Source organism: Sphaerodactylus townsendi, linkage group LG14 (assembly GCF_021028975.2).
Source record: "Sphaerodactylus townsendi isolate TG3544 linkage group LG14, MPM_Stown_v2.3, whole genome shotgun sequence".
Taxonomy (NCBI): Eukaryota; Metazoa; Chordata; class Lepidosauria; order Squamata; family Sphaerodactylidae; genus Sphaerodactylus; species Sphaerodactylus townsendi.
This window is the reverse complement of record NC_059438.1, coordinates 8,710,641-8,738,320: the sequence shown is the minus strand read 5'-3', so window position 1 is coordinate 8,738,320 and position 27,680 is coordinate 8,710,641. Positions and strand designations below refer to the sequence as shown.

The following is a 27,680-nucleotide window of genomic DNA, read 5'->3' as shown; positions in this document are numbered from 1 at the left end:
AAGAAGAAGAAGAAGAAGAAGAAGAAGAAGAGTTTGGATTTATATCCCCCCTTTCTCTCCTGCAGGAGACTCAAAGGGCCTTACAATCTCCTTGCCCTTCCCCCCTCACAACAAACATCCTGTGAGGTGGGTGGGGCCGAGAGAACTCCGAGAAGCTGTGACTAGCCCAAGGTCACCCAGCTGGCGTGTGTGGGAGTGTACAGGCCAATCAGAATTCCCCAGATAAGCCTCCACAACTCAAGTGGCAGAGCTGGGAATCAAACCCGGTTCCTCCAGATCAGAGTGCACCTGCTCTTAGCCACTGCTCTTAGCCACTACGCCACTGCTGCTCCAAATGAGATGGCTTCTGGCTTCTTTTCCTAAGCTCCTTACTTTCATCAGGCACTTAACAGCACCTCTGCAAGCTTGAGGCCCTGTGTCCCACCAACCAGCCTCCCTCTTTCCCTGACTCACTTTTATCAAGAGGTTCCCTCCCTACTGGAAGCCATTTGCTCCAGCCTCCTAATGGGTGGAGAGCTGTCTGTCATGCCCTGGCTGTTCAACTTGGAGGGCAGACTGAGGGCAGAACTGGCTGTTCAACTTGGAGGGCAGACAGATCTGCCCTTCTAGTAGGGCATAATTGACTAGAAAATTCTGTTACATGGAAAATATGGCCTTGATGTGAATGGTTCTGCAGTAAAGGAATCGATGCAAATGAAAGAAAAATGTTTCTGTTGTAAAGGAGAACCAAGACAGCACTGGTAGCAGGGAAGAACTCTGAACTATTTTAAAATCGGCTCTAAAAATAAACTACAGCAGTTGAACCGAAGCATGAAGACAGCCTCAAGGAGTCGCTTTGTGAGGAAAGAAAAGAACAAGGAAGGAATCGCTTGCAGAGCCCCAAGTGCACAAAAGCTGAGAAACTAGTCCTGTTGGTTCAGAGACTTTCAACAAGTGGCTGATAATACAGCATGCTGAAAAAAGGAAAAAATGTCTAAACACTCCCCGAATCCTTCCTTTTGGTTCCCACGCTCCATTGTGCATCTCCCTAAGACAAGAGCACTACCTGTGTCTTTGTGAGCCAGAGATGACCCAACTGACAAAATCAAGTTTGTAATGAGAGACATGCCCTGGGCGACATTTCCTGTTTTAGCTTTTTCTCCACTGAAAGAGACGGATTGTGCTCATGCTGCTGTTTGTCTTGTTGGCAGCGAGGAGAAAAGGGCAGCTGCTAATGCAGGGGGCAATGTGGTTCCTCTCAGGAAAAAGATGATACAGGAGCGGGGTGAGCACATTCCCCCCCCCCCCCTTCAAGTGAAAACGACTGCCAAACTTATGGGATAAGGGACATAGTACTTAACTCTTTCCCTCATGGCATGGGGGGGGGGGGGTGTTACAGTTCCTCTACAGCAGTTGCCATTTTCCCTGCAGAGGGTATCATGGAGGTGCCTAGTTCCCTGATATAGAAAGTGACAGATTCAATTGTGGAGTTAAATTGAGAAATCAGCAGGGGAATGGGTGAATCCTTCCCTCCTGTGTGCTGTGGTCCTCATATAGGATGGGTGACACCTGGCTTAGTAGACCACAGACTGAACATGAGTCAGCAGTGTGATGCGGCGGCCAAGTAAGCCAATGCAATTTTGGCCTGTATCAACAGGAGTATAGGGTCAAGATTGAGGGATGTAATTGTACCTCTCTATTCTGCATTGGTGAGACCTCACTTGGAATATTGTGTTCATGGGATGGTGGTGGGGGCCAGATTGTGCTGCCACACAGGTCTGTGTTTAAGTTGTGTTGTTTGAGACAAGAAAAAGACACGAAAAGGACACAAGCAGGTTGTTAAGGAAAACGAGCTTTTATTGGAGTCCCTGAACTCTTCCACCGTTCCCAGGTTAGGCTGCTCAGTTCTCTGCCATAATTTTCTCAGCCCATTCCCCAAGGTAACTGACGCGGGCATACACCGCAGGGGTGGTGACAGAGCAGCGGCTGCTGCCCCAAGACACAATGCCCACGAGCTTCCAGACGCCTTCATTCTGGCACACAAGGGGGCCGCCGGAGTCACCCTGCAAGACACAACACAGTGGCAACAGTGAGGGGAGGCCAGGGCCTTGATTCGTCAGGGGTGCTCTTACGTTTGTACCGTTTGAGTGCGCCCACTGGGAGGGCAGTCATTCTGCATTTAGTGTCTTTCTCTGGGAAGGGCCAGCCCTTCCCTGTTCTTCTCCAAGCTGCGGATGCTCACCATGCATGAAGAGGCGCCAGACGCACCTGCGCAGATCATTGAGTCCAAAATGTTAGTGCTCCAGTACTCTTTGCATTTCTCAACGGATAGCAGGGGCAGGGCTGTTTGCTGCAGTTTGCTGGGGGTATTGAAGGCTGCAGGGGAAAGGATCAAGTCAGAACAGAGAGCTTCCGCTCCTAAATTATCAGTGAAATACTCCTACAGAGGGATCTTGAAGGAAAATAGTACAGACAGCACATCCCCCGCAAAAAAGAATGCATGAATCAGAGCCCTTCAGGGGTGAGCTGTTCTAAAATCCAATATATAAATAAATAAAATATAAATAACATTTCTTCAAATCTCACTCAGGTAGCTGAAGACCAGCTGTTAGCAGGCAGACCAGGTAGATCGCTGGGACCATCCCACCTTGCTAGGGTTAACCTCAGTGTGTTTCCACCCTCCCTGTTCCCATTTATAGAGAAGACAAAACAAAATTCACTTTGAAAGAAGGCTCTTCGGAGCAGTGAACTGTTTGCTTCGTCCTCTGAGGGTCCATTCTTGTAGGAACAGAAATGGTCTGTGGAAAAATGGGCCTAATTCCCCCAGGATTCTTCACCTCACATACAGTCCTACAGTAATAGTCCTGTTCTCAAATTACAGTGAAGATATATACGTGGGCACTTGATTGTTTTTAGAACCTGCACTGAGTAATTCTCATGTTTACATTCAACTCAGGCATGGCTACATGTGAATCACAAACCTTACATTTATCCTGGTGCTGATCCCTGGTTTCAGTTGCTAAGTGAATGCAAATTGGTGCTTTCTAACAAACAGATATATGTACATACGTTCACAATGTACAGTACATATGTTCACTGTAACATGGGTGACAGGGCTTTTGGTTAATGCAAAAAAACCAGCTGCAACTAACTGCGCTGCCCATGTTGGACTGTGTAAATTTGGTGGAATGGTGTGAAAGAAAGCTATGTGAGAACAAATCTCAGCTATGTGAGAACAGAAGAGCAGCTTTCCCAGTCCCTAACATAGGGACCGTCTGGAGCAGGGGTAGGGAACCTGCGGCTCTCCAGATGTTCAGGAACTACAATTCCCATCAGCCCCTACCAGCATGGCCAATTGGCCATGCTGACAGAGGCTGATGGGAATTGTAGTTCCTGAACATCTGGAGAGCCGCAGGTTCCCTACCCCTGGTCTGGAGGATCTCTAGGTAGCTGGGCAGGTAATACTGTTGTCCAGGGATGGAGAACTTTCAGCCTGTCTTTTCATAGGGCTTTCAGAGCCTAAATGTTTCAGAGCTATATCCAGTTCAGTGACTGCCAATTGGCCATCCTAGATTTGGAGACAGTATTCAGAGTAAGGCAGAAAATTGGAGGCTGTACCACTTCAGCCTGTAAGCGGAGGGGTTAACTTTTTAAAAACGTTGTCAACGAAGCAGCCTAGACCAGGGATCTGCAACCTGCGGCTCCAGAGCCGCATGCGGCTCTTTCAGCCTTATACTGCGGCTCTGCGTGGCCTGGAGGTTGGATGGTAGCGTGGGTGTGTCCCTCCAGCTCTCCAGAGCAGCGCTGGAAGGAAAGGTGAGTGGAGGGGCCAAACCAGAGGCGGCTCCATGTGGAGCCGCCTCTCCGGCTCAGTAGATCTTCAGGGCCATGGAAAACTGGTCCAAATGGCTCTTTGGGTGGTAAAGGTTGCCGACCCCTGGCCTAGACTTTTGCCACCTGGCTCATGTGGGTTCTTGAGAGGAAGTGCACCCACAGCAGACCAAATAATTTTTTTTATCAAAAGAAAGAATAAAACAGTCAACATGAAAAGTCCTTCAGCAGGAATAAGAACATCTGCATAAATAGCAGAAGACTAGTCAAAACATGATAAAGCACTCACAAATATTAGCACAGTCCTTAAAACAAATTTAGAGTTGGCCTTCGCTTCTTCCGGCAAGCATAAGTTGAAGAAAAGTTATGACGTTTCAGGTAGGTTCATAATAGAATCAAATAACCACAGTACGTTTTTTATAAGGATTCATCAATCATAGGTGAATCAACCAATCAGAGACAAATTTTAAGTGGAACTTTCCAGAGCCAAGCTTTTGGACATCAGCCAGTGAATGACTTGGGCCAGCCTGGCACAAATAATCACAACACCTCTTTAATGTTTTGAGAGACTGAGACGGGTAGCTAACACTCCCTGCTCATTCCCACAACATCAGTCATGTGAAACAGAATCTAATCAAGACCGGGCCTTCAAATCAAAAGAGCACCTTGGAATCCCACATAAAGAAAGGAAATGCCCGTGTGGCATGGGTTCTGTGGAAACAGTATCTCATATGCTGTTGAATTGTCCTTTTTATGAGATAGGTAGGAAGAAGCACATAATCCCCTTCCTGCATGGAAGTGAAGGCACTACAGATAAACAGAAGGTTATATATCTTTTAAACAGCCACAACTACGAGCTGTTGGAAGCGGTGGCTAAATTTTTAAATGGTGTTATTTTAACTCGTCAGAAGTTGTAAAGGCTGTTATTACCTTGCAATGTTAATCTTAAACTATTTATATGCCATTAAAGGTATTCGAAATCGAAATCAAAAGAGGCAGAAAAAAAATTCACAAGCCTGCTTTTAAAAAACGATTCCCTTTCAAAGCCTGAGCAACTTGACCAAAGTTTATACAGTGATTGAATTGCTTGATAAACGTGACACCATAAGTTCAGTAAATCAGCATCACAGATAAAAAGGCTGCACTAAACCCTGCTCTCTGATGTGGTTTTGCTCTATACATTCAAGAAGGTTTTAAATGTGACAAAATGTCCTGCAATGTGACAAGGAACAGTCCTGGCTTGGTTGGGGTGGGTTTTCCAGGCTGTGTGGCCATGGTCTGGTGGATTTTGTTCCTAACGTTTTGCCTGGAACAAGATCCACCAGACCACGGCCACACAGTCCGGAAAGCCCACCACAACCAGTTGAATCCAGGCATGAAAGCCTTCGACAATACATAGTCCTGACTTTTGCTAGAGAATTCTGTGTAACATGATGATTGGCCCATGTAGCAGTCTAGAACAAGCTTAATTAAACAAGTCCTCAGACTAGCAGCAGGAAATAAAACATCTTAGTTTAAAAGTAGGGAGGGAGGAAATATTTTGTCTTGACACCTAAAGGGCAATAAAGTAGATGCCAGCAAGGCTCAAGGGGGAGGGCATTCGAAAGGCAAGGTGCCACCACTGAACAGCCCTCGTCTCTGCTCACCACTCCCATCAGCTCTGCAGACAGAGCACAAAGGGCGGGGCCTCAAAAGAGGCTCTTCAATGATAGGCTGGGAAGTACAGGAGGACGCAATTCCTCAAATACCCCAATCCCAAATCCTTAGGGCCTTTAAGGTAAGAACAAGGACTCAGTTTTGGAAACAGATGTGCGGCCAGTACAGATCTCTTGGGTCAACGTAGTCATAGACCAATGTCAGCTCCTCCACACTGTCTGAAGCTGCTGACGCCTGCCTCCCTACTTCTGTTGTAGACCCTCAGAAGGCATTTTGCCGACGCATCTCTCTCAGCTCAAAATTGTGGCAAAGCAGCAAACCCACATCTCTCCCAGGAAGTCTGATGTGAGACCCACCATTGTAGCGCGTCTTGCCCCACCCACTGGTGGCACAGAGATCACCGCTCTGGAACTGGTCGGAAGCATCTGTCAGGCACACGGGGGACACCGTGTCAGTTATCTCAGCAGGTGTAGCCAGTTTGATCAGGGCAATGTCATTGCTGATAGCATAGGAGTCCCAGTCTGGGTGGGTGAAGACCTAGTTCGAAAAGAAGCATGCTGTGAGTTAGACACGGGTTCAGGGATGTGGGAAGGAGGCTTCTGTCCTCTTCTGGCCACTATTTCGTGGACCACACAATGTTTTTTTAAATGCTTGGGGTTGCACCGCACTGTGTGCCACGTGACTGAAGACCACTGCAAGCTGATGCATGGAGGAGACGTCCATCCATAGCTAGTAGCCATAGCGAGTAAAGGGAACTTCCATATTCATAGGAAGCCAACCTCTGTAACCCAGTACAAGTCAAGCGTCAGGGGATGGTCCTGGCTTTTGTGCCCTGTTTGTTGGCCCTCCAAGGTAACTAGCTAGCTGCTGAGTGAAAAATGAGGCCAGAGTAGATAGATCACTGGTCTGATCCAGAAGGCTCTTCTTGAGCTCTTGTGCCCTTCTCTCTTAGGCCCCTTCCGCACATGCAGAATAATGCACTTTCAATCCACTTTCAATGGACTGTGCAGCTGGATTTTACTGTGCAGAATAGCAAAATCCACTTGCAAACAATTGTGAACGTGGATTGAAGTTGCATTATTCTGCATGTGCAAAAGGGGCCTTACGCTTGCAAAAGTAGCACTCTATAGGGGTGGTTGCAGCAACGAGTCACTCCCTTTCCACTGCCGAGCAAGCTATCAGACTTCCTCATGCACCTGTTCAACGGCCAGTCTTTGTATTTTCTCCACAGAAGAGCTACGATCGTGTTCTCCAAGCACGACGACGTTGGACTTGCTAGAAAACAAAACAAAGGCAGCCTGTTAAGCCACAGTTGAAGGGAACCACAGTCCTCTCTGAGTTTGGTGTTATTCCACCAAGATTTGCAAGCAGTCTTCACAACTGCGTAGAAAAGCAGTTCAGAGCTCGGAATTAAAACCCTTGTCGCTTCAGATTGCTCACTGACAAAGTGACAGCTTACAAGACAGGCAGACCAATTCGAGGGAATCCCCCTCTGGAAGTGCCATGGGCTTATGCGGGCAGATTTTCCCTCCCCAGGGTGGTTACCTCAGTGGAGGGGCAAATCCACTGACATCAGTATGGCAGGGGCATTCCTGGAGGTGGAACTGACCATTGTTGGCTCTCCCTGCCTCTTTAGCACCAGCAGGTCTGGCTCCATGATTTTTGTGGCATATCTCCTGCTTGGTGTAGTGGTTAAGCGCAGGTGGATTCTAATCTGGAGAACCAGGTTTGATTCTCCACTCCTCCACCTGAGTGGCAGAGGCTTATCTGGTGAACCAGTTGTGTTTCTGCACTCCTACATTCCTGCCTGGTGACCTTGGGCTAGTCACGGTTCTTCGGAGCTTTCTCAGCCCCACCTGACTCACAAGGTGTCTGTTGTGGGGACAGGAAGGGAAAGGAGCTTGGAAGCCACCTTGAGTCTCCTTACAGGAGAGAAAGGTGGGATATAAATCCAAACTGTTCTCGTCTTCTTCCCCTATGGGGAATTTAAAGGATTTTTAAAAACTTTTGGAGGTGGTGGTACAGTGCCGGAACAGCACTGTCCCTGCCTGCCTGACAGTTCTGGATTGGGATGTCAAGGAATTTGACGGCTCAGATTTCACGTGGTTTATCTGCGCTGACCAGGATTGCCCACGCTAGCCTGATTTCAGCAGATCTCCAAAACTTAGCAGGGTTGGATACAGTCAGTGCTTGGATGGGCGATCACCAAGGAAATCTAGGGCTGCTATGCAGACGTAGGCAAATCATCTGTTGCTTGCATTCAAACCCTGTAGGGCTGCCACCAGTCTTCCATCTTCTGGAGGAGCTGAGCTACTGCAAGGAGCTCTGTTTTGACCTGGAACTCCACTAGTGGTTGAAATATTCCCACAAGCCGGACCCAGGGGCCCTTGAGAGCCAGCCTTCCCGTCTCTGCTCTTGGCAAATAACCACTGTGAGAAAAATTCTCCCTTGCATTCCCTTGCCCTTTGACATGGCTGACACAGCAAGCAACCCTGCCTTGGCCATTCATGCTGGCATTACACAACCTCTCTCCTCCTGCCAATATGTATGTATATGTTAGGTGGCTTCTGCACAGCCCAAATAAAATGGGCTGAGGAAGCTGTTTATCCTGTTTGGGGGAAGAACTTCGCACAGGGCTCTTGGGTTCAGCCCATTATATTTCCCTTAACCCGGGTTTTACAAAAATCTCTGAACTAGTGACCTTTTTGGAGGAACCAATGAAGCTACAGCAACCTGGACTGTTTGCAATCACTTCCCGGAGGGGTGAAATCTCCAATGTGAAGGCAAACAGGGGAAAACGGGTTCATTTATAACTTGTCATACATGTTATTAGCGCATGCTGTGCAGAAAGCACTTTATATTTTTGTTGTAAACCACCCAGAGCCCTTTGGGGATGAGGCGGTATACTAAATTAAATGAATGAATGAATGAATGAATGAATGAATGAATGAATGAATGAATGAATGAATGAATGAATGAATGAATGAATGATATTCCTATGAAGAGGCAGGAACTTTCTTTCTTTCTTTCTTTTTTTAATTTTGAGACTTATATGCTGCCCTTCCCAAACAGGCTCAGGGGTGTTTCCAACTCCTGACAAAACCGCAGGACACAGTATAAATAGTTTAGAATCCTCAATTTAAATATATTTACATTTAGCATTAAAATAACATAAAATATAAATTTAAAATTTAGGATTCAAAATAATGTTGCAGCTTCATAGGCATACATCCTTATCAAACAGTACAATATTTAAATAGTGCAGGACTCCAACAGCAAAAGACTAAGGGGAGTGAGAAAAAGGAAGACGGAGAAAAGAAAAAGGAAGGAAGGAAGGAAGGAAGGAAGGAAGGAAGGAAGGAAGGAAGGAAGGAAGGAAGGAAGGAAGGAAGGAAGGAAGGAAGGAAGGAAGGAAGGAAGGAAGGAAGGAAGGAAGGAGGGAGGGAGGGAGGGAGGGAGGGAGGGAGGGAGGGAGGGAGGGAGGGAGGGAGGGAGGAAGGAAGGAAGGAAGGAAGGAAGGAAGGAAGGAAGGAAGGAAGGAAGGAAGGAAGGAAGGAAGGAAGGAAGGAGGGAGGGAGGGAGGGAGGGAGAAAGGAAGGGAGGGAGGAAGGAAGGAAGGAAGGAAGGAAGGAAGGAAGGAAGGAAGGAAGGAAGGAAGGAAGGAAGGAAGGAAGGAAGGAAGGAAGGAAGGAAGGAAGGAAGGAAGGAAGGAAGGAAGGAAGGAAGGAAGGAAGGAAGGAAGGAAGACTTTGTACTCACGTCACGCCGCAGTGGGCAGCAGTCACCACCCAGCGCTCGCTGACAAGAGACCCACCGCAAAAGTGCCACCCGCTCTGTTCCTGCAAGGTGGGCCAATAGAAGGAGAAGGTTAGACTAGCACTGCCAACCTCTGTGTGGAGGCTGCTATTCCCCTGGGTTTACAATTGATCTCCAGATGACAGAAAACAGTCCCCCTGGAGAACATGATACAGGGGGGACCGTATCCAAACCCCACCCCCTCCAAGCACCAACCCCCAAATCTCCACCTGGAGATCAGCAACCTTAGACTCTGGGCAGCTGTATAACGATTTTAAATAAATAAGTAGGAGTGTGGGATTCACAGATGAGCATCACAGATGAGCACCCTGGTGCCATACAGTCGTCTGCCATCAAAAAGAGGAGGATTGAGAGCCAGCGTGGTGTAGTGGTTGAGAGCAGGTGCACTCTAATCTGGAGAACCAGGTTTGATTCCCCACTCCTCCAGCTGAGTGGCAGAGGCTTATCTGGTGAACCAGGTGTGTTTCCGCACTCCTACATTCCTGCTGGGTAACCTGGGGCTAATCACAGTTCTTCGGAACTCTCTCAGCCCCACTTGACTCACAAGGTGTCTGTTGTGGGGAGAGGAAGGGAAAGGAGATTGCAAGCCCCTTTGAGTCTCCTTACAGGAGTCTCCTTCTTCTAAAGACAAGTCTAACCTAGATGGCCCAAGCTAGCCTGAGCTCATCTGATCGCAGAAGCTAAGTAGGTCAGCCTTGGTTAGTATTTAGATAGGGTTTCCAGGGCTCTATGCAGAGGGAGGCAATGGCAAACCACCTCTGCACGTCTCTGGCCTTGAAAACCCTAGTGGATTGCCTTAAGTCAGCTGTGACTTGCTGAAATTTACATATACATGGGCAAGGAAACATGCAGTACAAACCAATGTATCCACACTCAAATGTAAATCTGAGTTCAGTGGGGTTTCCTCCCTAGTAAGTAGCCCAAGTGTGGCAGAGCTCAGAAACAGGCAGAGATTGGGAAGAGACGAGGCATAAGAAATAAAAGGAATCAGGGACAGGGGATGAGTCAAGGGAGGGGGGCAGTGATTCATTAGCGGAAGGACAAAGGCTGAAGCCCCATCCTTTGAAACCAGGTACAAATTGGTTCCCCTTGCTCTGTGCTGAGGGCAATGCGTTCTGTGCATGACCAGAAACACTACCCTTTTTATTACTACTTTCCAGGTTCTAGAACTGCACTCTATTTTTCGCTGTAAATTCCAAAGCATCCCGGCACGATCCTAAGAAATTCCCAGTCAGTTTTTACCTGCAACGAAACCTGCCAGGGCCACGATCCAGGCACCGCCTCCTCGCCATTGACAATGCGGGAGTAGCCAGTGATGACTGGTTTGATTGCAGGGACGCCACAGCCTGGAAGTAACAAGGAAATGATTCGCGTCTAGATGACACAGCTGCGGAAAGATGGGTTTACCAACCATACAGCCCAGATACTTACCCAGTGCTGCGCTGGCAAGTGCCAGGCAGGAGAGGAACCACAAGATACTCATGCTGATTCTGACAGTGACACGTTGAGGAAAGCTGCTGGTGGCACCATCGTTTTTATATTATTTGCCCATGCAGAGGTGGCCGAGAGCCAGCAGTTACTTGGGAATAAGGAAGGCTGGCCCTTGATAAAGTGGTCGATAACTGGCAGGAGCTGGTAACAGTGACCATTTCAGGAAAAGGGGAGCTATTTTTAGGCTGATCACAGCTGAAGGGTTTCCACAGCAGTCTTTTTGGGATGTTTCTGAAACCAGCAGGATATGGACTCCATTCCACCCTTCCCCCCCCACTCTCCTTTGTGCTCACTAAGGAATTAATCTTTCCATGTTGCAAAGCACTCTAAAAACCCACACTCCAGCGTAAATCTCTTGAAAATGACCAAGTTGGTCAAGAGAAGTCATTCTTCGAGATGGGACCACAACCAGAAAAGTGCCCGGCAAAGACACTTCGCTTCCAGCCCTCTTGGATGTTTTCGGGAAGGCGGGATGCAAAAATCGTAAACAGAGAAATGAAATTTGCTTTTCTGCCACAACAAAGAACCTCCGGGATTCCCAAAACAATATCGTGTTTCCCTGAAAATAAGACAGTGTCTTATATTAATTTTTGCTCCCCAAGATGCACTATGTCTTATTTTCAGGGGATGTCTTATTTTTCTGTGTTCTGTTCGTCGGGCATGCTTCCAAACAAAAACTTTGCTACGTCTTACTTTCGGGGGATGCCTTATATTTTGCACTTCAGCAAAACCTCTACTACGTCTTATTTTCAGGGAATGTCTTATATTTGGGGAAACAGTGTACCATTTGGAAGCCATTGGATTAGAAAGCAGGGGTTAACCGGTTTAAGAATTTAGAAGAACTGTACAATAAGCATTCACATGCCATGTATTTATACACTTGGCCTAAATTATTTATATGTGACACTTCTGTACAGTTTTCTTTTTCCTTCAGTGTGCCATACAAGTCTGGTTCCCAGTTCTGCGATTTATTTTATTTATACCTTGCTTTTCTCCCTGCTGGGGACCCAAAGTGTCTTATATTGTTCTCTCTGCCACCCTTTTGTCCTCACAACAACCACCCTGTGAGGTAGGTGAGGCTGCAAGACAGTGACTGTGTTGGGTGTGGGTGTGCATGTACATATATTAGCAGAGTAGACCAAAAGAGACAGATTCTCAGTTGCTTTTTATAAATGAGTTTACTAACTATAAAGGGAAGGTAACATGGAGATAAAATAAGAAATCCTTTCTTCCCTGTTACACATCTAAATTACTGTACGTTTGGTTACATCTTGGTACCTATCTGCTGTTTCATACTCGTGGTGGTGGACTCAAAGAAACAGAGTTAACTTCAGATGTACGTGCTCAGTAGCACGTAAGCAATGGCTGTCTGATTGACCAATAGCTAATCAATAGATCAGGTCATAAACAGTGACTTCAGCAACTTGTTTACATACAAACAGTTAACCTTTTTATGACTGAGTTGTGACAGGCACTTGCAAAATCCCAACAGACCGGCCCAAGGACACCAGCAAGCTTCCATGGTAGAGTGCACATTCGAACCAGGTTCCCCCAGATCCAAGTCTGACACTCCAACCACTCCGCCATCCTGAATGCTGAAGGTCAGCTTAGCTTTGTAACTGACAACGCTACTGGCTTTAGTTCCCTATCAGGAAATCAAGAGCACAGGATGTGCTCCAGTACTGGTAGAAGCCATGGCATCCGATGCAGCTGCTGCTGTGGATGGAATCAATGGGTGGTGTCTTGGCTCTGGCAACGCACCTGTCTTCAGGTGAACCTTTCCCAGCCACAGGTGCCCAGAGGAACCTGTTCTTCCTGGCATCAGGTAGATTTCATTGGGAGTAGCAGCAGTTAGTGCCAGCATGTCTGAGAGTGTGAAGTATAGAAACCTGAAGGACCCTAATTGGCAGACAGGACAGTATCAATCAACCAACAACCTTTTATTGGCATAGTTAAAAGAAAACATTACAAAGTTGGGTTCATAAGAGAATGGAGTTGCTTGGCTTGCAGTAAAATTTTTGCTACATCCGCTGTTCTCTGGGGCTCGCAATCCAGTAAAAGTGAACAAACTTTCCCACTGTCAGTTAAACAGGGGACATCCTTAAGGTGTGTGTCAAGACAGGAATCCCTCAAAAGGGCATATAGTTCACAATGTAACAGAATGGGACTGGTAGTTTCAGTCTGCCTCTGGGAACATGGGCATAGTCTTTCATGGGATGGTATATAGACCTAAGCGGCCATCTAAAATCGCTGTAGAGAGGATGTTAAACCGCGTTTGCATAAACTTCCTTTGTAATTGCGGTGCAGTAAGTAAGTAAAAATATGCTGGGAAGCGCCCATATGTAGGGGTAAGCCCACAGCCTAAGGGCAAATGAGTGGTAAAAGTCACTGTGTCCAGTGAGAAGGGAATGTTTTAGTGGGATATAAATTGTCATGTCCCCAGGTAAGTATCCAATCAGTGTTTGGGTGGTACTTGCTATGCAAGTGTGTAACAGACTTCCCTCTGTGATTCATCTCTGAAGATGCCAGCGAAACAGTAGGAACAAGATCCACCAGACCACGGCCACACAGCCCGGAAAACCCACCAGAACCAGTTGAATCCAGCCGTGAAAGCCTTCGAGAATAAGATCTGTTTCTTGATGTTTTGCAGTCTCTGCTTAAGAGTTAAAAAAGCATGATATTCATCAAAATTTGGGAGAGAATCCAATAAATACCAATAGACTGGATTTTTTCTACGATTTGCCTGTCCCCTCTTGAGTGACAGGTATCGGAGACAGGATGGAATAGAAGGAGATAGTCATTCAATTGTCCTGGCCCCAAGCAACTGAGGGGCTGAAAAGTGCTTTGAACCATGCCTGGAAGAGATGGGCAGACAATGCAGGTCTTTCAGCCTCCTTGTATAAAATCCCAACCTGACCCAGATAGGCCAGACAAGTGAAATCTAAGCAGGGTGGTTCTTGAATGGGTGGTTCTTGAATGGGTGATCACCAAGGAAGTCCAGGGTCACCACACAGAGGCAGGCAATGGGGAAAAAAAACATTTCTGGTAATCTCTTGTCTTGAAAACCCATGAAGGGTCACCACAAAATGGCTGCAATTTGATGGCACCTTTTGCCACCATGAAGATCCCAAGTCTGGTAGCTGCTTTTGCGGCCAACTAAAGTTTCCAGACAGTTTTCAAAGGCAACACCAGGTAGAGCACATTACAGTAATCTAACATGATTGTGATTGGAACATGTAGCTCTTTGATCACTTTCCTCTCCAGAATGGGGTCTTAAGTGCTCTTCAAAGATTCTATACACCAAGACAGGTACATTCTCAATGTCTCATTCAAAAGTAATCAAAGACTAGAGTTTTCATAGTTGGGTGAAAGAATGTCTTTCATCAAACACTTTTTGCTCCAGTAAGGGCTGGCCACAACTTTTGGGGTGCCCAAGGAACACTGTGACTTTGGTTCCCCTGACCCCATCATTTCAATAGAGAGTAAACCAATTAGTCTAGAATAAATATTTTACTTACTGGGCATTCAAAATGCACAATGTAAAAAGTAAAAACAGATAGGCTTGAACAGTTCTAGAAGACCAGAGTCAACAAATATGGTAGTTCTGGAAGCCAGTTAATGCTAAGCTTCCCTTCAACCTTGTAGAGGTAGTGTCCACCTCTGGTCTTCCAGATGTTCATGGACTATGAGTCATGAGAATTGTCATTCATGAACATCTGGAAGGCCAGAGTTGGACACCCCTGTTGCAGAGGAAGCTCTTCCTACCTTTTTGGCATTCTTCAAAATTAGGTACCCTAGGAGACCATCTAGTTTTGCCTGGTGGGTGTAGCCTCAGAAACAGGCCAGTGAGACTGTCCTTGCATCAGGCCACCTGGGCCTATGCCTACAGTTTATCCACAGCTAAACTGTGGAATTTTCTGCTTATCTTCAAGGTCCTCAGATAGGAGATTGGAGAAAAAAGCGTCACCTTTCCATACCCTGCCTCCCATGTGTATCCTGCCCATGCCACGTATATAAGTCTTTCACTCTTGCTTCATTCTCAACTCCTTCTAGAAGCAACATGGCCACCATTTGGATCCTATCCTGCCTGGTCCTCCTTGACATTGCCTATGGTAAGTGCCAACTGGGCCTCCTAAAAGTGAGGCAAAAACTAGTGGGATTTAGAGGCACAGCCAGCTTCTGCTTCATGTGCTTCTAAAAAGCCTGCCTGACAGGGCAGGTGGTACAGTTCAGATCCTTTGGGCAATGCTGAAGAAAAAACAGCGTAAATGGCTGGACACATTCCGTCCAGAGTGGAATATATAGGATGATGTCTCTCTCAAGGTGGGCAGATCAGAGTCTTGTGTGGTCTGGTGGTTCAGCCAAGAGCAGGTGGATTCTAATCTGCAGAACTGGGTTTAATTCCCCACTCCTCCACCTGAGTGGCAGAGGCTTCTCTGGGGAACCAGTTGTGTTCTGCACTCCTACATTCCTGTCTGGTGACCTTGGGCTAGTCACAGTTCTTCGGAGCTCTCTCAGCTCCACCTGACTCACAAGGTGTCTGTTGTGGGGAGAGGAAGGGAAAGGAGCTTGTAAGCCACCTTGAGTCTCCTTACAGGAGAGAAAGGTGGGACATAGATCCAAACTCTTCTTCTTTGTCCTTTTTGGGTCACCTGGTAGAAATGAATGTTGCACTGCTTCATCCAGTCACAAAATCAGGGATTATTTCTAAAATGGTAGGTGTCTGTTTTATCATCAATGTCTTTGATCAGGTGGCAAATGGGGAAAACAGGACAAAAAGATGTTCTCCAGTGCCCCCAGTCACTACGAAGTATACCGCGGCCGCCATCGCTTTGTCCTCCTCTGCCCCAGCAGTTCCCTCCTCATCCAGACAATAACTGTAGCAGTTCAGTGCCATCGCTGGTGCTCACTGGCCCAGCAAGTGAGCTGGGGTGACTGTTAGGATCCTCGGCAGTCACTGCCACACAGAGAGAAGTCAACTGAAGTCTGGTTGCTGCTGTTCCTCCTTGCTGGCATGACCGCTTGCTCATACAGGAAGTCTTGGAGAGCACAAAATAACTCCAAAAGATGATGGATTAGTGAAGTGTGGGGTCGGCAGCGGGCCCTCCCATGACACCTGGATCTCTGTAACCTGCAGATGATGTTGGTCCCTAATGCTGGCCCTGCCTGGAACCTCCAGAAGCACAAGTGGCATAGTAGTTAAGAAGAGGTGTACTCTAACCTGGAGGAACCGGGTTTGATTCCCTGCTCTGCTGCCTGAGCTGTGGAAGCTTATCTGGGGAATTCAGATTAGCCTGTGCACTCCCACACACGCCAGCTGGGTGACCTTGGGCTAGTCACAGTTCTTCTGAGCTCTCTCAGCCCCACCTACCTCACAGGGTGTTTGTTGTGAGGGGGGGAAGGGAAAGGAGTTTGCAAGCCCCTTTGAGTCTCCTACAGGAGAGAAAGGGGGGATATAAATCCAACTCTTCTTCTTCTTCCTATATTTATTCATGGGGGGAAAAAGATTTCTCTCCTCGTTCTTAGCTAGTACTCATCATGCTATCAAACTAAAGTTTAACCCTGCTGTTAAAAACAGATTCTACTAATCCTTAGTGCGAAATGGTTCAAATGAAGCGCAATCCCAAACTCTCCTTAGTACATGCCAGGAAATCCCTCCAGATTATTGAAGGCTGTTATGGTCAGGATCAATTGGCTGTTATGGGTTTTCTGAGCTGTGTGGCCATGAACTTGTAGTTTTTGCTCCTAACATTTTGCCTGCACCTATAGCTAGCATCTTCAGAGGCATGGGTTTCTCTCCGTGGCACAGTGTGCAGTGATTGTGTGATGGGGTATATGGTTTGTCCACGTCTCAGGTGAGAGAGGGTGAGGTGCATTTGCATGTGTCCAGGTGAAATTCATTTGCAGTTGCAGAAAAACATTAGGAGCAAAAACTACCAGACTGTGACCACACAGCTTGGAAAACCAACAACCAGCCCCTCCAAGTTAATCCCTCAGCCTTGCTTTCTTATCAGGTTGTGGTGTTCCTGCCATCCAACCTGTCCTCACTGGCTATTCACGAATTGTCAATGGAGAGGAGGCAGTGCCTGGATCATGGCCCTGGCAGGTTTCTTTACAGGTAAGTGTCCAGAACAGTTAGCCTATGCTGGAAGTGTAGAAGACCAAGGGAAAGGAGAAAGGGCTCATCACATGACAACAAGTACCAATAGATGTCTAGCAGAACCTGAAATCAAGGCAGTGTTCAGCTGTAGAGATGCTCATCGCTCCTGAGCCAATTTTTCAGCAGACAGTTGAGATTGCCTGACTTGGATGGACTGGGCCAGCCCGATCTTACCTGACATTGGAATCTAAACAGGGTTGGCCCTGGCCAGTATTTGAATGGGGGACCTGGAAGTAGGGGTGGGTAGTGTGGTGGCCAAGTTTGCAGATGATACCAAATTATGTAGGGTGGTGAGAACCACAAAGGATTGCGAAGAGCTCCAAGCGAACCTTGATAAATTAGGTGAGTGGGCTAAGAAATGGCAAATGCAGTTCAATGTAGCAAAATGTAAAGTGATACACATAGGGGCAAAAAATCCAAACTTCACATACACGCTACAGGGGTCAGTGCTATCAGTCACAGACCAGGAAAGGGATTTGGGCGTCTCAGTTGATAGTTCCGTGGGAATGTCAACTCAATGCATGGCAGCTGTGAAAAAGGCAAACTCTATGCTGGGGATAATTAGGAAAGGAGTTGATAATAAAACTGCAAGGATTGTCATGCCCTTATATAAAGCAGTGGTTCGATCGCACTTGGAGTACTGTGTTCAGTTCTGGTCGCCACATCTCAAAAAGGACATCGAAGAGATAGAAAAAGTGCAGAGAAGGGCAACGAGGATGATTGAAGGATTGGAGCACCTTCCTTATGAGGAGAGGCTGCAGCGTTTGGGACTCTTTAGTTTGGAGAGGAGACGTCTGAGGGGGGATATGATTGAAGTCTATAAAATTATGCATGGGGTAGAAAATGTTGACAGAGAGAAATTTTTCTCTCTTTCTCACAATACTAGAACCAGGGGGCATTCATTGAAAATGCTGGGGAAGAATTAGGACTAATAAAAGGAAACACTTCTTCACGCAACGTGTGATTGGTGTTTGGAATATGCTGCCACAGGAGGTGGTGATGGCCACTAACCTGGATAGCTTTAAAAGGGGCTTGGACAGATTTATGGAGGAGAAGTCAATCTATGGCTACCAATCATGATCCTCCTTGATCTGAGATTGCAAATGCCTTAGCAGACCAGGTGCTCGGGAGCAGCAGCAGCAGAAGGCCATTGCTTTCACATCCTGCATGTGAGCTCCCAAAAGCACCTGGTGGGCCATTGCGAGTAGCAGAATGCTGGACTAGATGGACTCCGGTCTGATCCAGCAGGCTATTTCTTATGTTCTTATGACCACCAAAGGAGTCCAGGATTGCTACATAGAACCAGGCAAAGGCAAACCATCTCAAACCCTAACATCTTGCCTTGAAAACCCAGTTGCCTTAAATTGGCTGTGACTTGATGGCAAAAATAAAAAGTTGTGATTACTTGTGAGAAGTTCACCCTGTTCATCAGGGTAACTTTCACACAGAGAGACAGCTGTTCACTGGGTACATTAACCTCCTGCCTATCTTGGCATAGTCTACTACCAATTGCTTAAATAAAGAATGAAGAAAAATTCACATATAAACAAACATTGTGTAATTTTTTTAAAGTTCTCACCACTTCATCTGAGTCTAACACTCATCATTAATTGTTGCCATATGCCACTATTTACTATGTATTGGCCTTTATGTGGGGTAGGCGTGGTTTGGTGGGAGTGGGACATTGGGTACTGTATGCACACATACAAACTTGCGATCATACAAAAAATACAAATCTGCGAATATTCAACCTAAGTCTAAGTCTAGACTGAGCCCATTTCCTGCACAATTCAATACCCTTGATGACTGGCAGAGAGGACTTCTGTGTTGCCCTCACCAGAGGCTAAGCACTCAGTGGCTCATTTTTTGGTACTCAACTGCCCCCTTACTCTTTCCAGGACAGTACGGGATTCCACTTCTGTGGTGGTTCTCTGATCAGTGAGAATTGGGTGGTCACTGCTGCCCACTGCAGCGTCAGGTAGGAAAAAGATGTTTCCGTTTGATGACTGGGGCAAGAGATTCATTTCAGGGGTGCTGGGGCTCAAGATTCCAAAGTAGCTGGACCCCCCCCCCCCGGCAGCTGTGACTCCCAACCCCACATGTGGAATAACCAGGAGTGTTGCTTTCTGTCCTGCCTCATAGTGATTCCACTCTGAGAGCCAGCGTGGTGTAGTGGATAAGAGCAGGTGGATTCTAATCTGAAGAACCGGATTTGATTCCCCACTCCTCCACCTGAGTGGCAGAGGTTTATCTGGTGAACCAGATGTGTTTCTGTACTCCTACGTGTCTGCTGGGTGACCTAGGGCTAGTCACAGTTCTTTCTCAGCCCCACCTACCTCACAAGGTGTCTGTTGTGGGGAGAGGAAGGGAAAGGAGCTTGTAAGTCACCTTGAGTTTCCTTACAGGAGAGAAAGGTGGGGTATAAATCCAAACTCTTTTCTTCTTCTTCTTCTATTCAAAAGGTAGCACAATTACTATCATTTGTCTGTGCAGTTGCGATGGGAGCGGGTCAAGACGTTCCCTCTCCCCATTCTTTATTACAGTCCCAGTTTTCCTAGGTGGGTGGGAAGAATAGAAGCTGTATAAGTGATGGGTGGATGGCTTTTCCATTACTACTGCACCGCGTTCTCACCTCAGGATGATGTGTGTTTTGGCATGTGTTGGAAAGCATAGTTCCAGCTGTCAGTCTCCAAACTGCTCGCTACGGCCTCCATTTAAAAAATTCTCTGTTACATCTCCATTATGTCACCTTGAATATCAAGTTGGCATTCAGGAACCAGTTTTCCAAAGTTTCCATGGCACTGAAATCACAAACAGCTGGCTAACATCTGCTGCTAAGGAGCACTGGTGAGACTGGTTAAATAGGTGACCCTGCCCTGAATGACCCAGACTAGCCTGATCTCATCAGATCTCAGAAGCTAAGTAGGGCTTGCAGGGGAAACCACCAAAGAAATCCAGGGTTGCTGCAGAGAGGAAGGCAGTGGCAAACCACCTCTGTTAGGCTGATTCCGCACAGGCCAAAAACAGCAGTGTGAAAATGGTGTGAAAACAGTATAAACCCTTTTACACCGTTTTAAACTCTTTTACACCGTTTTCACACCGTTTTCACACTGCTGTTTTTGGCCCACGTGGAATCCGCCTTAGTTTCTTGACTTGAAAATCCTGTTGGGTTGCCGTAAGTTCGCTGAAACTTGACTGCACTTTACACACATCTCACCTTTCCTCATGGTTCAAGGTGGCTCACCATAGTACAGTCATTCTCTCCGGGTTTCAGCTCTCGGGCAACATAAGAATAATAATACTGATCTGTGTAGCACAGCTGTTGGAAAAATTACTGTGATGTTGGGGGTGAAGCACCTTGGGCATTCTCAAGCAGCAAGTGTTAATGGCGAATGGATCTTCCATCAACTTCCCTTCTTTCCTCCTCCACTGCAGGACAACCCATCAGGTGGTATTGGGTGAATTTGACCAAGGCACTCCCGCAGAGGAAGTTCAAGTCCTCAAGATTGCCAAGGTAACACAAAACTTCCCGTCTTCCAAGCTCAAATGCTGCCCAGTTCTTGTCTTCCCTGATCTTTCAGCAAACGTTCCTGCATGACTGTCTGTTGCAACCGGCCCACCTGTTACCAACCTCTCCTCTCACCCCCACCCTCCAAAATATTTTCCTTGTCAGTCTTCCACAACATGTTCACGAAGCTTTCAACTTGTGTTCTAGTTTCAGTACATCTGCTCTTCCTCATTCCAAAAATAACTGGACAGTCCTTGCTATTTTAGGGGCAAATTGATGGTTTATTTTGCTTTTTTAAAAACCCCGATACCATGCCAACTTTACATCAAATCAGCAACATGCCTCTTTTCTCCGCTGCTAAATCTGTAGGAATGGGCAAAGGCTAAAAGAGAAATGTGCCAGTGTGCACCGCAAAGGCGTCTGTGCAAGTTCCTGAAAAAGGCACAGGATATTTATTCTGTTCAGCGCAGAGGTCTTGAAAATAAAAACCCAAAAGGTGACAGAGAAGTGGTGGGGCTACCGTTAGAAGAGCCACAGAAAAACAGGTTGGGGTGGCTCTCCCTGACATTACCAGTGTTCGCCCTAAAAAAAGACATTGTGATAAAATTAAGCATCTGCTATATGAGACACTGAAAAACACGCCTGCAGACTAGGACAGAACAATATTTGGGATGTAAACTATAGGCCAGGATGGATGGACCCTTCCAAATTTAAACCAGAATGAATTATTGATTTCTCAGACCCACATAAAATTAATCTATGTTCAGAATGGGATCCCTGGGCTTTGGCACAAGGCAGTTACTTAATTGCCGTGTGTCAAAACCTGGAGAATGAAAACCATGCTTGCGGCTTACGCTGAGAATAAGGATTTCACAACTGAATGGACTAAAATAAGAACATAAGAATATAAGAACAAGCCAGCTGGATCAGACCAGAGTCCATCTAGTCCAGCTCTCTGCTACTCGCAGTGACCCACCAGGTGCCTTTGGGAGCTCACATGCAGGATGTGAAAGCAATGGCCTTCTGTGGCTGCTGCTCCCGAGCAATCTGGGCTGTAAAGATTGTGTATCTATTATATCTATTATTCTATATCTATTATGACAAAAGCATACTGCCGATGTGGATTATCCTTTCCACAAGGTTTGCTTCCATACAAAATATGTTGTCTAGAAGTAGCAAAAGTTCTTCATTAAATTTTAATGGAGAATCCACATAAATGTTATTGGCAACTGGTTCTGGTGGGTTTTCCGGGCTGTGTGGCCATGGTCTGGTGGATCTTGTTCCTAACGTTTCGCCTGCATCTTTGGCTGGCATCTTCAGAGGTGTATCACACAGAGGGAAATCTGTTACACACTGTGATACACCTCTGAAGATGCCAGCCAAAGATGCAGATGAAACGTTAGGAACTTGATCCACCAGACCACGGCCACACAGCCCAGAAAACCCACCACAACCAGTTGAATCCGGCTGTGAAAGCCTTCGACAATACGTTATTGGCAACCTTTTCCCCCCCCAGTTTACAGAGATCTGGAAGGTAAAATGTAATACTGATGCCAACTATTCAACATATGGACAATCAAAGCACTATTCAGACTTCCACTGTCTTAAAATTTTTCTCCTTGCCTTCTACTTCCAACTTAAAATGTCCTGGGTGGGGTTAAGTACAACTTTTCACTTTGCAGCCATTGTGAATATTTTGTTATATTTTTATGGTCATAATTTTGTAATCGTCCATTACAATAACAATTAAAAAAACAGGAATAATGAATGAAGCTTTGGCTGAAAAGTGAAAAGCAATACTTAATTCCCCCCCTAGCTGGCCATTAACAATTGATCGAGAGAACTGACAGCAATTCAATAGGAGATAAAACAAAATAACAAAAAGGAAACTTGAAGGGAGAAGCAGCAGTTTTGTTGAATGAGAGTTCTAAGGAAACTTCTTATTAATATGTATGAGTGTGAAAGTTTAACAGTGAAGAAAGCAGATAGGAAGAAAGGGCATTCAGTTGAAATGTGGTGTTGGAGGAGAGTTTCACAGATCTCTCGGACTGCCAAAAAGACAAAATGAGTGTGTTCCGGATCGAATCAAGCCTGAATCCTCCCTAGCAGCCAAAATGACTAAACTGAGGCTATTTCACTTGGGTCACATCATGGGAGCACAAGAGTCATTGGAAAAGACAATAATGCTAGGAAACATTGAAGGCAGCAAGAAAAGAGGAAGACCCAACATGGGATGGATTAACTTAATCAAGGAAGCCACGGACCTCAGTTTACAAGATCTGAGCAAAGCTGTTAACAATAGGATGTTTTGGAGGTCATTCATTTATAGGGTTGCCATCCACACAGAAACTTTACAGGGTGATGGGTGTTGCTGGATTTTTGTGAGGTGAAAAAGAAGAAAACTTGTACCCACAGGCTAACAATGAAGAATTTTACAAACAGTAACCAAATGTTTTGGAAAATTGTTTTCATTCTCCCATTGGAGTAATATATATAAACATAAGCTAGAACGGCACTGCAAAGTAATCTCAATGTAAATATAACAGCTAGCCAGATTCTAGATAATTAACCAACTGACCTCGTTAAACTTCACGGCTGTTAAAGGCAGGTCAGGGTTTTTCAAAATACAATGATGGTTAATCAGTGAGGACAACGCTCTGCAATTGGTTTGTTCTTATGCCTCTCGAAATGGTTAATTATCTAGAATCTGGCTAGCTGTTATATTTACATTGAGATTACTTTGCCGTGCCGTTCTAGCTTATGTTTATATATATTACTCCAATGGGAGAATGAAAACAATTTTCCAAAACATTTGGTTACTGTTTGTAAAATTATAAATGTATTTTGGTTACTGTACTTAAAAGTAAATTGCTACTCCGGTGGGAGAACTAATTTTTGAAGTCTTCATTGTTAGCCTGTGGGTACAAGTTTTCTTCTTTTTCACTTTTGTGTGTACCTTCCCCTCTTGCTTAGCATGGAGGATTTTTGTGAGGAACATTGGGTAGAACTCCAGTTTTAACCTCACAGAAAAAAACTGACAGCGTAGCCATAAGTAGTTATACCTTTCTAAGCGTCAGTGGACTTAGAAGGGTATAACTCTGCTTAAGATGGCACTGTAAGAAATGCAAAAAGGTGCTAGTGCAAAAGCAACCTCTGTGGGTCAATCTCCCAAATTTGATCTCCCGTTAAAAGGATCTTGGGTAATAGATATTAGGGGCAGTGGACGGAGGCACTTTGGGTACAAGCCAGCTTTCTGTGTTCATATATCTGGCCTGGAGCACAGTCTCTGGTTTCAGAAATATCACGACCTGTGTAGTTTTTTCCTAGCAGAGTTGCATTGCTGAGATTTCTCACCTTGAACCAAATTACCTTCTTTGGCAGGTCTTCAAGAATCCCAAATTTAACATCTTCACCATCAGAAATGACATCACATTGCTAAAGCTCGAAACCCCAGCCAGACTGACTGCCCGTGTATCTCCTGTGTGTCTGCCTGAGGCCACTGATGACTTCCCTGGTGGCCTGTCTTGTGTCACTACCGGATGGGGCCTTACCCACCACACTAGTAATACTATCTCTGTTTGGAAATAGGCATAGGGAGCTATGGGGTGGGGTGGGGGGAGGAGAAACGGGATAGGACTTGAATCCTGATTTCATTCAGCCAGTCTTTTTAAACCCAACCTGCCCAATATCCCCAGGAACCAGATGGTTTAGAGCAGGGATGTCCAACTCTGGCCCTCCAGATGTTCATGGATTACAATTCCCATCAGTCCCTGGTTTAATGCCACTGTGAGGCCACTGTTTCTGTTGGACTGTAAGTCTTTATACATAGGACACCTCTAGGTTCAGTTCAACAAAACTAACCATCTTCAGAAACAGATGGGGAAGTCCTTTGGGAATTTTCCAGGTCAACTTATTCTTCTTGGGCCTCCATTTCTGACCAACACATCCCTGGCTAAGACAGCCAGGAGGTATTACTTCATGATGAAAGTGGTACATGTAATTTTGGAAAGTCCCATAATGCTTTGTCAATTCTATAAGGGAATATCTACGAACTGGTCTAATAAGTCTTTCTCACACCCAAGGAATCCTGGGAATGTAGGGAAGCTAGGGATCTCTTGCAGAGAAATCACAACGTACTCACTGTCACGCCACAGTTCTCGGTGGTGATGTTGGGGGAATGACAATTAATGATAATAATTTAGTGCAATTAAGTCACAACTGACTCATGGAGATCCCTCATGGGGTTTTAGCAGAGGAGATATGCCTTTGCCTTCCCCTGCATAGCAGTCCTCGACTTCCCTTATGGCCTCTCATCCAAATACTAACCATGGCTGACAGTGACATAGGTATAGATTTTTTATGGGGTGGGCTCAGTGACTGAAGGCTTTCCGGCTGTTCCATTCCATGCACTGTTTCAAGCAAGCCGGACATATAATGGGAGGGGTTTGAACCTGAGAACCCCCCCTTACCTATGTCCCTGGCTCAGAACGGCTTATCAATCTGCAGAGCTCAAACAGGGGTATGAAATTTTTATGTTTCTTATGTAAATCGCTCCCACTCGGAAGTGAACCTGGATGAAATGTGATGTTGGAAGGCTGCGTTGTATTTCGTCCGGATTGCCACAACTTTCCAATTTAAGAAATGTCCTTGAGAGTCTTATTTGCTGTTGGGTCTTTTTCCAGACAAGGACACCCCAGAGAAGCTACAGCAGGTGGCCCTTCCTCTGCTGACCAACGAAGAGTGCAAGAAATACTGGGGCAACCGCATTGCTGACGTCATGGTCTGTGCAGGGGCTGCGGGAGCTTCCTCTTGCATGGTACGTCCCTACCTTGCATCCTCAGCAAGTCTGTAGCTTTTCCATCTCCATTGCCCCTCTGTGGACACTCAGTAGCATACCTTGGATCTGAACTGGCTCCAACCAACTCCTTGTTGCTTCCACCGTTCTCTAGTTTTGGGGTGGAGCTGTGGTTGAGCCATAGAAAATCTGCTTTGCATACAGAAGATTCCCTAGTTCAATCATCAGCATCTCCAATTGGAAGGATCATAGAATTATAGAGCTGGAAGAGACTACAAGGGCCATCGTCCAACCCCCTGCCATGCAGGAACACGCAATCAAAGCACTCCCGATATATGCTCATCCAGCCTCTGTTTAAAAACCCCCAGAGAAGGAGACTCCGCCACTCTCCAAGGCAGTGAATTCCACTGTCGAACAGCCCTGTCGGTCAGGAAGTTCTTCCTAATGTTTATTTGGAATCTCTTTTCCTTCACCTTGAATCCATTATTCTGTGTCCTTACTGTCAGGAAGTTCTTCCTAATGGTTAGGTGGGATCTTTTTTCCTGTATTTTGAACCCATTACACTTTGTCCTTGTCTCTGGAGCAGCAGAAAACAAGCTTGCTCCCTCTTCAATAGGACATCCCTTCAAATATTTAAAAATGGCTATCATGTCACCCCTTAACCTTCTCGTCTCCAGACTAAACATGCTTAATTCCCTAAGACATGGATTTCAGACCTTTTAACAATTTGGTCTCCCTTCTCAGGACCTGTTCCAGCCTGTCAATATCCTTCCTGAATTGTGGTGCCCATAATTCTCTCCAAACTCTCTCAGCCTCACCTACCTCCCAAGGCGTCTGGTGTGGGGAGAGGAAGGGGTTTGTAAGCTGCCTTGACGCTCCTTAAGACTGAGAAAAACGGGGTAGAAATTCACACTTTTCTTCTCACTGAACCTCCTTTGATGCTTTGCTGTCCTTCCTCTCTGCAGGGAGACTCTGGTGGACCCTTGGTGTGCCAGAAGAATGGCGCCTGGACCTTGGTGGGAATCGTCTCTTGGGGAAGCAGTTCCTGCGCAACATCTAGCCCTGGTGTCTACGCCCGGGTCACAGAGCTCCGAGCCTGGATTGATGAGATACTTGCAAACAACTAACTCTCTTGGACTGCAGAACAATAAAATCAGAACAGTCGCCTTTTCTCTGTGTTAGTTTTGGGGCGCTGAAGGCCCCTACCCTGCATACCCACATGCAACATCATGCCATTGTACACTGGATTGACTGATCTGGGATAATAACGCTTCTGGCTTCCCATTTCTGAATTTCACGGGCCAGTGAGACTGAGTTTGTAGCAGACCCTATGCATGGTTTTTGGAAGTTACACCCAATTAATTCAGTGAGGCAGACACTTACTGCCCAGGAATCGTGCATAGGGCTACCACTTTGGTTTCCTCAGGATGAGAGCACTGCAGACTTGCAAGGTCTTTATACAATTTATTTTGCTTATGTATGTACATGCAGTGACTTCTTCAGCAGACCCAGAGAGAATAGTTTGTACCATCCACCCCCCAAAATGCCCCCTTGCTCCCTAAGATTCAGCTAACTCCAGCTAAAACCCATTTCCTCTTCTTTGTTCAAGCTAAATTTTTGGCTAGTTCTCTAGCCCTTGTCTCAGGCTGTAGCTCAGTGGTAGAGAATCTGCTTGGTGTGTAGAAAATCCCAGGTTTGTTCCCTGGAATCTCCAGTGTCTTGGAGGAGCCAGCACGATGTAGTGGTTATAAGCACGTGGATTCTAATCTGGAGAATTGGGATTGATTCCCTACTCCTCCACCTGAGTGGCAGAGGCTTATCTGGTGAACCAGGTGTTTCCGCACTCCTACATTCCTGCTGGGTGACCTTGGGCTGGTCACAGTTCTTTGGAACTCTCTCAGCCCCACCTACCTCACAAGGTGTCTCTTGTGGGGAGAGGAAGGGAAAGGAGCTTGTAAGCCACCTTGAGTCTCCTTGCAGGAGAGAAAGGCGGGATAGACATCCAAACTACTACTACTACTACTACTACTACTACTACTACTCCTCTCAAACACATGAGATCCCCAGCTAGCAGGAGTCACTAATTTCTGTAAATGAAACACCAGTGACCTTTATGGATGAAACAATCCATTCTACAAAGCCAATGCTACTATCTATTTTAAATAAATTGGGTCCCAATAATCTGAGTGTATAAAAATCTTCATATACTATTTTTTACTACTAGTCTCGCTAAGTCCTTTTGTAATTGAATCCTGAGCAGAGTCAGGAGTGCTCAAGCATATTAAAATCAGGACACTAATGCATATGCCTAACTCTGCACACATTCCAAGGTCTCGGAGGAAGATCACAGCATCCCAGTCCCTTCATAAAATGCAAACCACGGGTTTAATGTAGCCTCATGGCTGCATAAAAGAAAAACAAGTTTAACCCTTCGACATCCACTC

The 27,680-nt window shown here is 46.1% G+C and overlaps 2 protein-coding genes across 2 annotated transcripts; one reads left to right on the top strand and one right to left on the bottom strand.

Moving 5' to 3' along the window:
• Positions 1 to 1,828: 1,828 nt before the first annotated feature.
• On the bottom strand, positions 1,829 to 10,765 carry LOC125443547 (chymotrypsinogen B-like). Its single transcript, XM_048515741.1, has 7 exons — positions 10,714 to 10,765; positions 10,525 to 10,628; positions 9,226 to 9,305; positions 6,663 to 6,741; positions 5,823 to 6,003; positions 2,222 to 2,355; positions 1,829 to 2,042 (listed from the first exon to the last, which is right to left on the bottom strand). The coding sequence occupies exons 1-7, from the start codon at positions 10,763 to 10,765 to the stop codon at positions 1,881 to 1,883; spliced, it is 792 nt and encodes a 263-aa protein (XP_048371698.1). The 3' UTR covers positions 1,829 to 1,880.
• Positions 10,766 to 14,714: 3,949 nt separating this feature from the next.
• Positions 14,715 to 26,454, top strand: LOC125443546 (chymotrypsinogen 2-like). Its single transcript, XM_048515740.1, has 7 exons — positions 14,715 to 14,885; positions 16,788 to 16,891; positions 18,832 to 18,911; positions 20,369 to 20,447; positions 23,823 to 24,003; positions 25,124 to 25,257; positions 26,202 to 26,454. The coding sequence occupies exons 1-7, from the start codon at positions 14,834 to 14,836 to the stop codon at positions 26,361 to 26,363; spliced, it is 792 nt and encodes a 263-aa protein (XP_048371697.1). The 5' UTR covers positions 14,715 to 14,833; the 3' UTR covers positions 26,364 to 26,454.
• The last annotated feature ends 1,226 nt before the right edge of the window (positions 26,455 to 27,680 follow it).

Coding starts and splice junctions, on each gene's coding strand:
- LOC125443547 (XM_048515741.1), bottom strand. CDS start 10,765: ATGAGTATCTTGTGGTTCCTCTCCTGCCTGGCACTTGCCAGCGCAGCA. Junction 9,306..10,524: donor CCTGGCAGGTTTCGTTGCAG/GTAAAAACTGAC, acceptor CCCACCTTGCAG/GAACAGAGCGGGTGGCACTT. Junction 2,043..2,221: donor CTGGCGCCTCTTCATGCATG/GTGAGCATCCGC, acceptor TGTGTCTTGCAG/GGTGACTCCGGCGGCCCCCT.
- LOC125443546 (XM_048515740.1), top strand. CDS start 14,834: ATGGCCACCATTTGGATCCTATCCTGCCTGGTCCTCCTTGACATTGCC. Junction 16,892..18,831: donor CCTGGCAGGTTTCTTTACAG/GTAAGTGTCCAG, acceptor TACTCTTTCCAG/GACAGTACGGGATTCCACTT. Junction 24,004..25,123: donor GGGCCTTACCCACCACACTA/GTAATACTATCT, acceptor GTCTTTTTCCAG/ACAAGGACACCCCAGAGAAG.